The 12,725-nt window shown below is 37.1% G+C and overlaps 1 protein-coding gene across 1 annotated transcript; it reads right to left on the bottom strand.

The window, feature by feature from the left end:
- Positions 1-5,741: 5,741 nt before the first annotated feature.
- On the bottom strand, positions 5,742-9,583 carry LOC104585629 (non-specific phospholipase C3-like). Its single transcript, XM_010242574.3, has 4 exons — positions 8,749-9,583; positions 6,607-7,013; positions 6,358-6,528; positions 5,742-6,260 (listed from the first exon to the last, which is right to left on the bottom strand). The coding sequence occupies exons 1-4, from the start codon at positions 9,378-9,380 to the stop codon at positions 5,902-5,904; spliced, it is 1,569 nt and encodes a 522-aa protein (XP_010240876.1). The 5' UTR covers positions 9,381-9,583; the 3' UTR covers positions 5,742-5,901.
- Between the last annotated feature and the right edge of the window lie 3,142 nt (positions 9,584-12,725).

Raw genomic sequence — 12,725 nt, 5'->3', positions numbered from 1 at the left:
AATATAATAATAAAAGTGTTATTAAAGTAATAATAATATAATGATATATTAATAAAATATTCATAAATTAATGATAAATACTAAGATATTAATTATTAAATGCTAATAAAATAGGGAAAATTCCCAATCATTACCCTGTACTTTGGCTCGAGTGACATTTTGGTCCCCGAACTTTAAAATGCAACAATCCAATACCTGAACTTTCAAAACACGACAATCTAGTACCTGGCATTAATTAGTCATTAAGTGGCATGTAAAAAGATACAAATGCCCTTCAAGTGTCATCTAATTTCTTTATCAACCATCCACTGATTGATCTTCAATTCATCCATCTAAAGTTCGTTACGAACCAGATAAAGTAAATAATAAGAGAAAAAAAATAGAGCAAATTTATTTTTCTTTTACTTGGGTCCTGACATGACTCACGTGAGTGGATTGAGAGGCAAGTTGAGGGATTCGAACTCGGAAACGAAGGTTCAAATGGAAAAAAGAGCTGAGAATCTAAGATATATCGAGAGCCATGACGAAGATTTGAGACTCCGGAAACTCGGCCAGAATACGAGCCTTGGCTTTAAAAAACAAGTGAAGAGAAGCTGCAACCTCTACCTCCATGCTATCTCAGCTTTGAATGTAGGCAATAAGCTACTAGAAATCTAAGCAAAGTTCTTGATTTCACTCTTCGAGGAGTATGTTCGAACCAAAATTGGCGCCAGTGACCTCGTTGCACTCTCCGTCTCCGTTGACATCATTGTTGGCGGCAGATTTACAATGTTGGATCCAAGTAGCCGAAACATGAGAGAGAATATGTTAACCAAGACCTGGGCATTGACCAGTTTGAACATACTGCAAAACCAGAATATGTTAAAAATCAACCAGAACCATTGATTCAATCAGTCTAACCAAAAAAATCGATGAATCAATCCCAACTTGAATTTTTAAATGCAATTACAAACATCCAAAAGGCCATAATTTTGTCCAATTGAACATTGCACATAACTAAAGTTTTAAACATCAGCAGTGATTGTTTTCTTCTCTTTTGATGGGGTTCAAACAGTGATGGTGTGGACTTGTTGGGAGTATGGGACAAGGGTGAAGATGAGGGCTTGATGGGAGTTGTTTAGAGGAGGATTAATGGCGGGAGAGTGGGTGTTTTGGGAGTTCAAAAACCAAGTCAGTTCTGCTTCATCATCTTATCAAGTTGGTTTCATCTCATGTCTTCTCATTCATTCACTTTTTATTTCGTTCACTCATCTGTGGAAGTGGGGTCACCTGTGAACTGTGATAATAGAAGTGATGGAGCCGAGATTGAAACAGGCTCTGATGACCTACTCGGCCGTTGACTTGGAGTTGTAGACACTAGGGCCCAATAAACAGATGAGGCATTTTACTATGTCGAGCATTTTATTATAGCATTAATATTAGGATTGAGAAAAAACATATAATAGGAAAACAAGTATTATTTTTCAGGAAGCTATGAGAGATGGATTGGCCTTGGCAAAGAGAAGGGTTGACAACCAAGGTAGGTGCGTCGAGAGGAGGACAAGAAATCAATTGCTTCAGGAGACTAAAATGGCGGAGGAGTTTGGAGGACTATCAATCATTTTATGCAAGAAGGGTTTTGGTGTTTGTGATAGAGAACTTGGGCTCTGTTTCATCTTCTTGAGGAAAAAGATGATGAACAGTGTGTTTTATTTTCAAGGGTAATTTTGTCATTTTCAAAAGTCTTAAATCGCACATGAGGTCACTTGATATACATAACTGATGGTTTATCAACAGTAGGTACTAGATTGTCGTGTTTCGAAAGTTCAGGTATTGGGTTGTCGCACTTTAAAGTTTGGGGACCAAATTGTCACTCAAGCCAAAATATAAGATACTGATAAGGAATTTTCCCATTAAAATAATAATAGCAAAACAATAAAAAGAAAAGTTATTATTTATTAAATAATAATAACAATTAAGTAGAAATAAAATGTTAATATAGTCTAATTAAAGTAATAATCAAATACTAACATATTAATTATTCAATAATAATATATTAATTTTAAAATAATAAACTAACAACAAAATAATAACAAAACAATAAATTATTAATAAAATATAGTAATAAAAATATTATTAATGTAATAATAAAATAATAATATATTAATAAAATATTCATAAATTAATGATAAATACTAAAATATTGATTATTAAATACTAAGAAAATAATAATAACAAAGTACAAAAAAAATAATAATTATATATTCATAAAATATTAACAAAATTAAAAATTTTTAATTAATTTCTACTTCAACTCCCAACTAAACAAACAAAACACCAATAATCGAAATCTAATTTCAATTCTTGATTGAACCAAATAGACGTCAAGAATAAGAGATTCCAATTCTAATTCCAATTCTAAAAGATTTGAATTTCAATATTCCAATTCGATCCTGTCCACAAACCAAAGGTACCCTTAATTAGGCAAGTATCGGGCCTATACTGATTGTTCTGTGAGTTTAAGGTACATCAGTTAACAAGACTTGAAAAGACCACTGGTCACTCTCCTAATTTATTTATTCAAAATAAAAATTACAAATAATTAATTAATTCTTGGATGAACAATTTAGGGGAACCGCGGCGAGACGAATATTTGAGTATTCGAGTTCGGTTCGATCGAGCTCGATTCCAATTAGAAATGGAATCTCGAGTTCTGCTGGATTATAGAATTTATGTGTTCGAATTTGATAATGAACCGAGTTTATTACATTTTGCGACTTACAAATTACAACACACCACCAAACCAAACAAATCGTCTCATTGCATTTCTTTAAAAGGTTTTTTGGGTGTTGTGTTACCTTTGAATATTGGACGATGGTCCTTGTGTTGTGGTTACTGGTCAATCACCAAATATGAATAACTGTAGAAAGGTCAAATAAGAACTTCAAATCAAGAATATTAGAAGAAGTTGCAGGCTTGTAGAGAGCTGATTGTTGATTGCTGAAAGTCTGAGATCGTCGAGCGTCGCCTCGTCAGGCATCAATTGTGAAAGAGCTTGAGACTGACCGGATCTCTAAGACTGGGAGAGTGAAAGTTTCTTTGAAAATGGAAGGGTTTGATCAAAGAACGAAGAGGAAGACGAAGGGTTTTTTTTATTTGTTCGTTTATTTTCCCTCTTTAGTTTTCAGACTCTTTACTCTCTATCTCTCGAATTCCAAATAATAGAATGTGATGGGACTATCATTAAACTGTGTCCCCTCCAATAACATTTGTTTAAAAGGCATAATATATATGAATATTATATACATATAGAGGCTTGCAAGCTTAACGAGTCATGCTATGTAGTATTCGAGTTTGACTTGATTAACAGACGAACTATATATGGAGCTCAAATTCGATTCAAAGCTCGAATTAGGCCGAACTGAGTTGAATTCGAATAACTTGTGAAAAGCTTGATTTGTGTTCACCCCTAATATTAAACATAATTGTCAATTATTTTAATTAAATAAACTAGCAGATAAAAGGACAATGGTTTTTTAATAAAAAACTTTCAATTATAAGTACCCAAGTCTTGAAATTCATATAAAGACCTAAAAGAGATTATCATGTTTCGTTTTTTAAATATTGTTTTGAAACTCATATAAAAAAACTTATTTTTTTAAATAAGTACCCAGGTTTCAGTAAAGCATCTCATACAAAAGAATTAATACGACCATACAGTGATAGTTTTGAGTTCTACTTCATAGTTATCTTTTGTTTCACATCGAGAACTCCCAGTTAACCTGGACAGTAGGATTGTTCGGCCTAAAAACTGTCCAGGCAACCGGTTCTGTTTTACCCCACACCCGGTCCCTGGCAAAAAATCGTTGAATCAATCAACGACCCGTTAACCTGGGCGATCGACCCGTTCAACGGTTTTTGGCCATTTTTTATTTTTTAATTTTTATTGTCAGAACAGGCTATCCGTTCAAACCGGATGGTTGAACCGTCAACCTAGAAACCGGTGGCTAGAACGGTTCCATTTCTGGGTCATTTTTTCTAGATGTCAATAATTAGACAAAATAACTTTGTAGTCATAGTCATGGGAATGGTGGACATTGCAAGGGATTCCAAAACCTTAAAAGATAAATCCAAAGTGACCTTAAACACAGAAAAAAAATGGCGATAAATCCACCAAACTAGAAAACCCAAAGAAAAAATCAGAAATTTGAGTTCAAAGTTCCGCTTTGAAATAAAGATAAACATACATATAATCAAAGAAAGAGACAAAGCAAATCATCTTGTAAGAAAATTAAAAAAAAAAAGCATTGCACAAGAAAACCCAAAGAAAAAACAAAAGGGAAGAAATAAAATGGTGGCAAACCCTAAACTGTTTTGGAGGATCTTGAAGAAGAAGACCAAACACAAAAACAAAACAAAACAAAACAAAACAAAACAAAAGCAAAAAATGAACATACTGCACATGCTCGAATAAAACCAACAATAGAGAAAACCTTTGAATAGTGACAATCCAAAAGCACAAAAGACCATGGTTTTCGAACCGTCGTTGACAGACGGACAAACATTTCGGCCTGGGAACCATCCAAGTCCCTCGCAAAAAACCGTTGAATTGATCAATGACCCATTGACTTGGGCGGTCGAATTGTCGACCCGTTAACCCGTTCAATGGTTTTTTACCATTTCTTATTTTCTTAATTGGGAACCGTCCAGGCAACCGGTTCCATTTTATCCCAATCCCAGTCCCTGGCCAAAAACCATTGAATCAGTCAATGACCCATTGACCTAAGCGATCGAACCGTCGATCCATTAACCCGTTCAATGGTTTCTAGCCACTTTTTTATTTTTTAATTTTTGTTGTCAAAACGGGCCATCCGTTCAAACTAGATGGTTGAACCATCAACCCGAAAACCAGTGGCCATAACAGTTCCGTTTTTGGGTCGTCTGACTCACATGTTCGAATGACATAACACGTATGATATTGCTTAATGGACTTCACACACTCAATTTTTTGCCTATAATTTTTGTTGTCAGAATGGGCCATCCGTCGAACCGCCACTTTTTTATTTTTTTAATTGGGAACCGTCCAAGCAACCAGTTCCATTTTACCCCAATCCTGATCCTTGGCCAAAAATTGTTGAATCAATCAATGACACATTGACCCAAGCAGTCGAACCGTCAACCCGTTCAATGGTTTTTGGCCATTTTCTATTTTTTGAATTTTTTTTGTCAGAATGGATTGTCCGTCCTTTCAAACCGGATAGTCGAACCGTCGACCCAAAAACCAGTGGCCCAAAATGATTCCGTTTTCAGGTTGTATGAGTCACACACTCAAATGACATAACACATATGATACTACTTAATGGTCCTCACATACTCAATTTTTTCTCTATAATTTTTGTTGTCAAAACGGGCCATCCATTCGAATCGAATAGTCAAACCGTTGACCCGAAAATCGGTGGCCAGAACAATTTCATAATTTTTTATTGTTTGAACGGGCTATGTTACTATCACTAAATCCGTAAGGGCCTCCATGAGTATTCCATCACCAACGATGAGGATGTGTTGGGCCCCCAGGTGTCTGGGATACTCCATGTCATCACTCTTTTCTAATTGGGCTTCATAGCCCGTCTTGCCCATCTTGTTCTTGTTGTAGCAGATTTTTTTTTCTTCTTTTGTCTGTAGCTTTATCAGATCCGATCGAAGCAAGTTGGTTGAATTTTGGAATTATTAATTTCTTTTCAAGTCAAGTAGTAAATTGTAACTTTTGTGCACTCAAATTAAACTTTATATGACAAAAACTATCAATTTGACAAATAAATCTCTCTCTCTCTCCCTCCACACAAACTGACAAAAGCAGTTTCAATCTGCAGAAATACATATTTTTCATACAAAAAGCAAACATTGTTGAACTATATTTTAGAGCTATTTACAGGCCAAACAAGCACACATTTTGTGAATGAAGGACTTAGACTTAGAAGGTGGGGGTTCTTCTTCTGTAGTTGGAGTGGTGGTGGTCAATACAACAATCTCGGACTCATCGGAGCCCTTCTTCTTGGCATCCTCACATCCATCCAGGAATTTCTTGAAGGCATCTTCAATGTAATTGACAGCCCCTGCAACCTTCATGCCCTCTATTAGGTTGTGTGAAGAAATATCGTCGTTTCCATGGTCCCCTTTCAGCGTCGCTGCCATCTGTACTAACTGCTCTTGAAAATCACTTAGCGTTGCCTCCTCATTTGCATCGCCAGCTGCTCGCAGTTTTACTGGCTCCGGCAGTGTAACTGCAATGTCGTCACTCACCATTAATTACACAATGTAACCAAATCCATCTCTAGGGAGGGAGAGAGATAATATTAGCTAGAGACGACCTCATCATACCTGGGCAGTCTGTTCTTGGGGTCTCCCTGTTCAACACAACGTCAAAAGTGCCAGCCCAAGCATCACGCTTTGTTAGAAACTCTTTGAGATTGAATATCTTCTTCACTGTTGCCGGAATGGAAGAATGCTCGAACTCGGACGTTGGATATGGTCCTGCCGGCCGGTGCAGCACTGCAATATAATTAATTGTAGCAAATTCAAATTATAATATATTCTGATTATACACATTCACTTGTATTAATTAATTACCTGTTGCTGGTTCAATCCATGGAGAAATCAAGATGGTGGGCACCCGAACACCAAGGCGGTCAAATTGAAACTTAAAGGAATCATCACTGACAATGTCATCTGGACTTGGGACCCCAGTAGGAGTTGGGACATGGTCATAGAAACCACCATGCTCATCGTATGTAATCAAGAACAATATCTCATTCCACTGAGGACTGGCTCTCAGTGCCTCGTATACCTGCTTCACAAGCTTTTGTCCTTCAGCAATATCGTGTGAAGGATGATCGTCATTGCCCGGAATCAATTTTGTTCCAAAATATCTTTGTTCAATCACCACGTAATTTGGCAACTTCCCCTCCTCGCAATGCCTCTTGAATTCTAGATCATACTGATGGAAATTCTTCACATACTTCAATTTTCTCAGGTTCCTGCATGCTCCAACAATTGAAGAATCCTTCAACTCTATTAATCAATTACCTTCCATTAAGTATACTCAACAGTTGTAGTTGCATTGTAGAGATTACATTTTAAATTAAGCCATTGAAACACTATTAACAAATTACAAAAGGTATTAGAATAGGTATTTGAGGTAAATTTGACCCCAACTCAACATTTTTAAGAATCGGACAACCTGAAACTGATTCAAATGCATTAATCTTTTGCATTTCATTTACATTGTTGGACTTTAGTTCTTAATTGGGCAGCTGGAATAATGAGGATAGCTGTCATATCTTATGATTTTTCTTTTGAATTCAATTAGGGGTTTACGTAGACCTGCCTTTGTTGAAAATGACTAATCTCAGACTTGGTGGCTAATCTTCTAGACTCGGACTCTCAGTAGGTGGTCGGCGGTCAAAAGAGGCTGCACCATATATATATATATATTGCCTAAATTGTAAATTCTATTTACAAGGATAAAATTACTTCAAAGTAACTTCAATATTTCATTTTGGAAGGAAGTAAAATTACGGAGTCTCCACTTTATCTGGGTACAATTTTTGCATTGATTTATTAAGATGCAAATTTTACCGACAAAGGAAAAAATGCACAAGAATGCCTTGTTCCACCATAAATTGCTCCCGAAGGTGCGCAGATGTCATGTCAAACTCAAACAAGCAAACAAAGAGAGAATTAAAATATAAAAAGCGGATGCAAAATTACATTTGGTCCGACTGCCTAGGCAATCCGAACAAACGCACTACAAGTGTCCTTGTGGAGGTTATTACTTATTAGTTAAATTAATCAATTAATTCATGTAAACCTTGAAGCGACGACCAATGACGATGACCGGACCGGGGTCCACTCATCTTTCATCCAATCGGTTATAAAAATAAAAGACCACTGGGTAACTGGGTAAGGTAACAACTAATAGGACCAAGGACCATGTGATACCCATATTGATCCTTTGTCGGTGGCACATCCATCACACGTGGAGTTTTTGGTCATTGCCCAGCTCAATATAATTGATTTTTCACTTTCCCAAATATCAATGAATGACTTTGCATTACAGCTTTACAGCTGTCAACTGTGCTTCCACTCCTCCAACTAGTTACAATAATTCATAATTCTCTGATTTAGATTTAGATTAGGATTTTGCTTCTACTTTTACTACCAGTATGTGGTAGGGGAAGGAATCTTAAGTCTAAAAAAATCTTCGGACTTTTGTAATGTTTGAAATCAAAAGGACAAAAAAAAATCACAAGGATAAAATCATCTCAACCCAGCTGGCTCTAGCCTACATGAACATGGCCCACTAAACTATCCAGAGGGATATATATGCCCAACTCCAACCCAATACCCCTTCTTAACGCCGGCCCCATGAAAAGTCATAACCCTCGACGCCGACGGGCTGTTTATCTCTCCTGTCTCTGGTGAATACTCTGTCTCTGCTCTGAGATTTCGACTTGTTCTCATTCCAGTTCTTAAAATCCCAAATCTAATGTAATCATGTTTGGAGGGTCGCCTATTAATCTGGACATCAATCAATAACAAAAAAAAAAATTAGGCTTTATAATAATTATTAGTTTATTACATACTCGCGTTTCTTCGTCTTCATTCTTGAAGAAGACTCCCGTTTAACCAAAATCCTAAAAATGATTGGAAACTTGTGTCTGTGTGTGTGTGAGAGAGAGAGAAAGAGAGAGAGGGGCAGCTGACCCTCACCTGTAGAAAAGCGTGGAAGGAGGATACTGGTAATATATCCCGAAAGAGAATCCGGCCTCATCAAGCGAATCGAAAATGGTCTTCTGTGGAAACCCATGGATCAGTTTCTTGGTTTCATTGTTGACTATACCATGCGATGTTGCAGAGTGAATAAACAACCTATTGGGCTGTGTTAGAGTCGGAATCGACGCAAACCACCGGTCGCACACAGCAAACTCCATCACCAACTCCTTGAAAACCGGCACCACTTCTGGTCTGAACCCATTCATCACTACCTCCGACAGCCCCTTCTGTACGCTCTCTGCCTGCTGAACAAACCCATTCATCGTCGCAACCTTAACATCACCAGAAGATGACTGCCCCCATGGGACGCCGAACACTTGCTCGTATATTGCATCAAATGAGTGACCAGGGTCGGGGTCAACGAACTCCGACCGATCACCGAAGTAAACACGCGTTGAGTTGGGATCGGTTGTGGACAACAAGTTGTATTCTTGTCCTGTAACGCCATCTATTTCAGGATTGAGGGACTTCATCCATCCCAACATGTGATCGAAGGAGCGGTTCTCTTGCACTAAAACCACCACTGTTTTTATGGGACATGGCTTGCTATTGCTGCTCTCCGATGGCATGGATTTGGGTTTGTTGTGACGGTAGTAACAATCCTCCCAAGCGGTTTCGTTACAAAAAACACACACAGATACAGATAGGAACACAGAACAGATCGCTGCAAACTGCAAAAGTAAAGTAAGGTTGAGATGGAAGGTGAGTCCTTTAAACTACTGATAACCTACAATTTGGTGGCGATTTTTCACAGTCCAAACAGTGAAAAATCATGAATGACTCATTGCCTTGTTTTTTACTTATAACTAGCGGATTCGCAGGGGCTGCAATGAACCGTCGACCCATTGGCCCGTTGACAAGCAGCGCCTGGAATGGAACCGTCGACCCGTTGATCAGTTGATCCGGTTCTTGGCCAAAAAAATTGTTAAATCACTCAATGATGCATTGATTCGAGTAGTAATGGTTTTTGGCTGTTTTTTTATTTTTTTAATTGAAAATTATTCAAGCAACGGTTCTGTTTTATTCTAATCTTGATCCCTAGTAAAAAATCGTTGAATCAGTCAATGATTCATTAACTCGGGCGGTCGAACCATTGACCCGTTTAATGGTTTTTGGTCGTTTTTTTATTTTTTTAATTTTTGTTGTCAGAACGGGTCATCCATTCGAATAAAACAGTCAAACCATCGACCCGAAAATCGGTGGTCAGAATGATTCCGTTTTCAGGTCGTATGAGTCACACGCTCGAATGACATAACACGTATGGTATTATTTAATGGACCTCACACACTCAATTTTTTGCCTGTAATTTTTCTTGTCAGAACGAGTTGTCCGTTTTTTTTTATTTTTTTAATTGGGAACCGTCCAAGCAACCAGTTCCATTTTACCCCAATCCCGATCCCTGGCCAAAAACCGTTGAATCGATCAACGACCCATTGACCCAAGTGGTCAAACTGTCAACCCGTTGACTTGTTCAATGGTTTTTGGCCATTTGTTTATTTTTTAATTTTTGTTGTCAGAACAGGTCGTCTGTTCGAACCGGATGATCGAACCGTCAACCCAAAAACTAGTGGCCAGAACGGTTCCATTTTTGGATCGTATGAGTCACATTCTCAAATGTCATAACATCATGGTTTTTAAAACCGACCCGAAGACCTTACCAATTAGGGGCTCGTTTACCGGGTCGAACAGTCTGAATAGCCGACCCATTCTAACAAAAAAATTAAAAATAATAAAAAATAAAAAATGGTCAAAATTGTTTGAATGGTTCGGTATCTAGTTATTAACAATATTTATAATAAATATTTATATATATATAATTAGATAATTATATATATCTAATTATCTAACAATATTTATATAATTAATAGGAAATAGGACCCAAGCGATCGAACCATTGACCCATTGACCCATAAAATGGTTTTTGACTGTTTTTTAACTTTTTAATTGGGAATCATCTAGGCAGTCGGTTCCGTTTTATCCTAATCTCAGTCCCTGGCCAAAAATCGTTGAATCGGTCAACAACCCATTGACCCGGGATGTCGAACCATTGACCCGTTCAATGGTTTTTGGTCATTTTTTTATTTTTCTAATTTTTGTTGTTAGAACGGGCCATCCATTCGAACCAAATAGTTGAACCGTCGACCCAAAAACCAGTGGCCAGAACGATTCCGTTTTCAGGTCGTATGAGTCACACGCTCAGATGACATAACATGTATGGTACTACTTAATGGACCTCACACTCAATTTTTTGCATGTAATTTTTGTTGTCAAAACGGGTCATCCGTTTTTTTATTTTTTTAATTGGGAACCATCCAAGCAACTAGTTCCGTTTTACCACAATCCTAGTCCCTAGCCAAAAACCGTTGAATCAGTCAACAACCCATTGACCCGAGTGGTCGAATTGTTAACCTGTTGACCCGTTCAATGGTTTTTGGCCATTTTTTTATTTTTATTTTTTAATTTTTGTTGTCAGAAAGGGTCGTCCATTCAAATTGGACAGTCGAACCATTGACCCAAAAACCGATGGCCAGAACGGTTCCATTTTCAGGTCGTATGAGTCACACACTTGAATGAAATAACATCATGGTTTTTAAAACCGACCTAGAGACCAAACTGGTCAGGGCTCCGATTATCGGGTTGAACAGTCTAACTATTCGAAATGAACGGTCGGCCTGTTCTGACAAAAAATAAATAAAAATAAATAAAAAATGATCAAACCATTTAAACGGTTCGATATCTAGTTATTAACAATATTTATAATAACTATTATATATTTATATAATTAGATAACTATTATATAATTAATAGGAAATGGATTGCTCTCATGTAGGAATCTACTCGCACGAGTAGATTCCATTTCTTGCACGGAGAGAGCACCCCAATCCTTTTAATATATATATATATATAAGATACTAGCGGAGGGGCCTGCTTCGGAGGGGCTAGAATGGAATTGTAACATTGATATTTGCTATATTAAAAAAGACAATGGTTTCTTAATAAGAAACTTGCAATTATAAGTAATCAAATCTCGAAACTCATATAAAGACTTAAAAGAGATCATCATGTGCTTGTTTTTTAAATATTGATTCAGCAAAGCATCTTATATAAAAGAACACAATCATACAGTGATAGTTCTGAATTCTATTTCATAATTGTCCTTTGTTTCACACCAAGAAGTCCCAATTGTCCCAGACTATAGGACCGCTCGGCCTGGGAACCGTCCAAGCAATAGGTTCTGTTTTATGCCAAACCTGGTCTGTGGCCAAAAATCGTTGATTTAGCCAACGACTCATTGACCCAAACAGTTTAACCTTCAACCCGTCGACCCATTCAATGGTTTTTGGCCTTTTTTTTGAGTTTTGTTGTCAAAACGGGCCATCCATTCGAACTGGACAGTCGAACCGTCAACCTGGAAACCAGTGGCTAGAACAGTTTTGTTTCTGGGTCATTTTTCCTAGGTGTCAATAATTAGATGAAATAACTTTGTAGTCGTAGTCATGGGAAGGGTGGATATTGTAAGGAATTCCAAAACCTTGAAAGATAAATCTAAAGTGACCTTAAACACATAAAAAAATGGTGGTAAATCCACCAAATTGGAAAAACCAAGGAAAAAAACCCAGGAAATCAAGTCCAAAGTTCCGCTTTTAGATGGAGCTAAACATACATACAATCCAAGAAAGAGACAAAGCAGATCGTCTTGTAAGAAAATTAAAAAAAAAATTGCACAAGAAAACCCAAAGAAAAAACAAAAAGGAAGAAATAAAATGGTGGTAAACCCTACACCGTTTTGGAGGATTTTGAAGAAAAAGACCAAACACAGAAAAAAAAAAAAAAAAAACAAAAACAAAAAATGAAAAAAAAATGAATGTATCGCACCCGCTCGAATAAAGCCAACATTAAAAGAAACCTTTCAA

The sequence above is a fragment of the Nelumbo nucifera genome, chromosome 1 (assembly GCF_055504915.1).
Source record: "Nelumbo nucifera cultivar China Antique chromosome 1, China Antique-T2T, whole genome shotgun sequence".
Classification (NCBI taxonomy): Eukaryota; Viridiplantae; Streptophyta; class Magnoliopsida; order Proteales; family Nelumbonaceae; genus Nelumbo; species Nelumbo nucifera.
Note: the sequence above shows the minus strand (reverse complement) of the source record. Positions and strands in the feature narration are given on the sequence as shown.

Bases quoted from the DNA above. Each gene is read 5' to 3' on its own strand.
- LOC104585629 (XM_010242574.3), bottom strand. From the start codon at position 9,380: ATGCCATCGGAGAGCAGCAATAGCAAGCCATGTCCCATAAAAACAGTG. The intron at 7,014-8,748 runs GTGAGGGTCAGC...TGGAGCATGCAG, and splicing joins CCTTCCACGCTTTTCTACAG to GAACCTGAGAAAATTGAAGT. The intron at 6,261-6,357 runs GTATGATGAGGT...ACGACATTGCAG, and splicing joins CCCAAGAACAGACTGCCCAG to TTACACTGCCGGAGCCAGTA.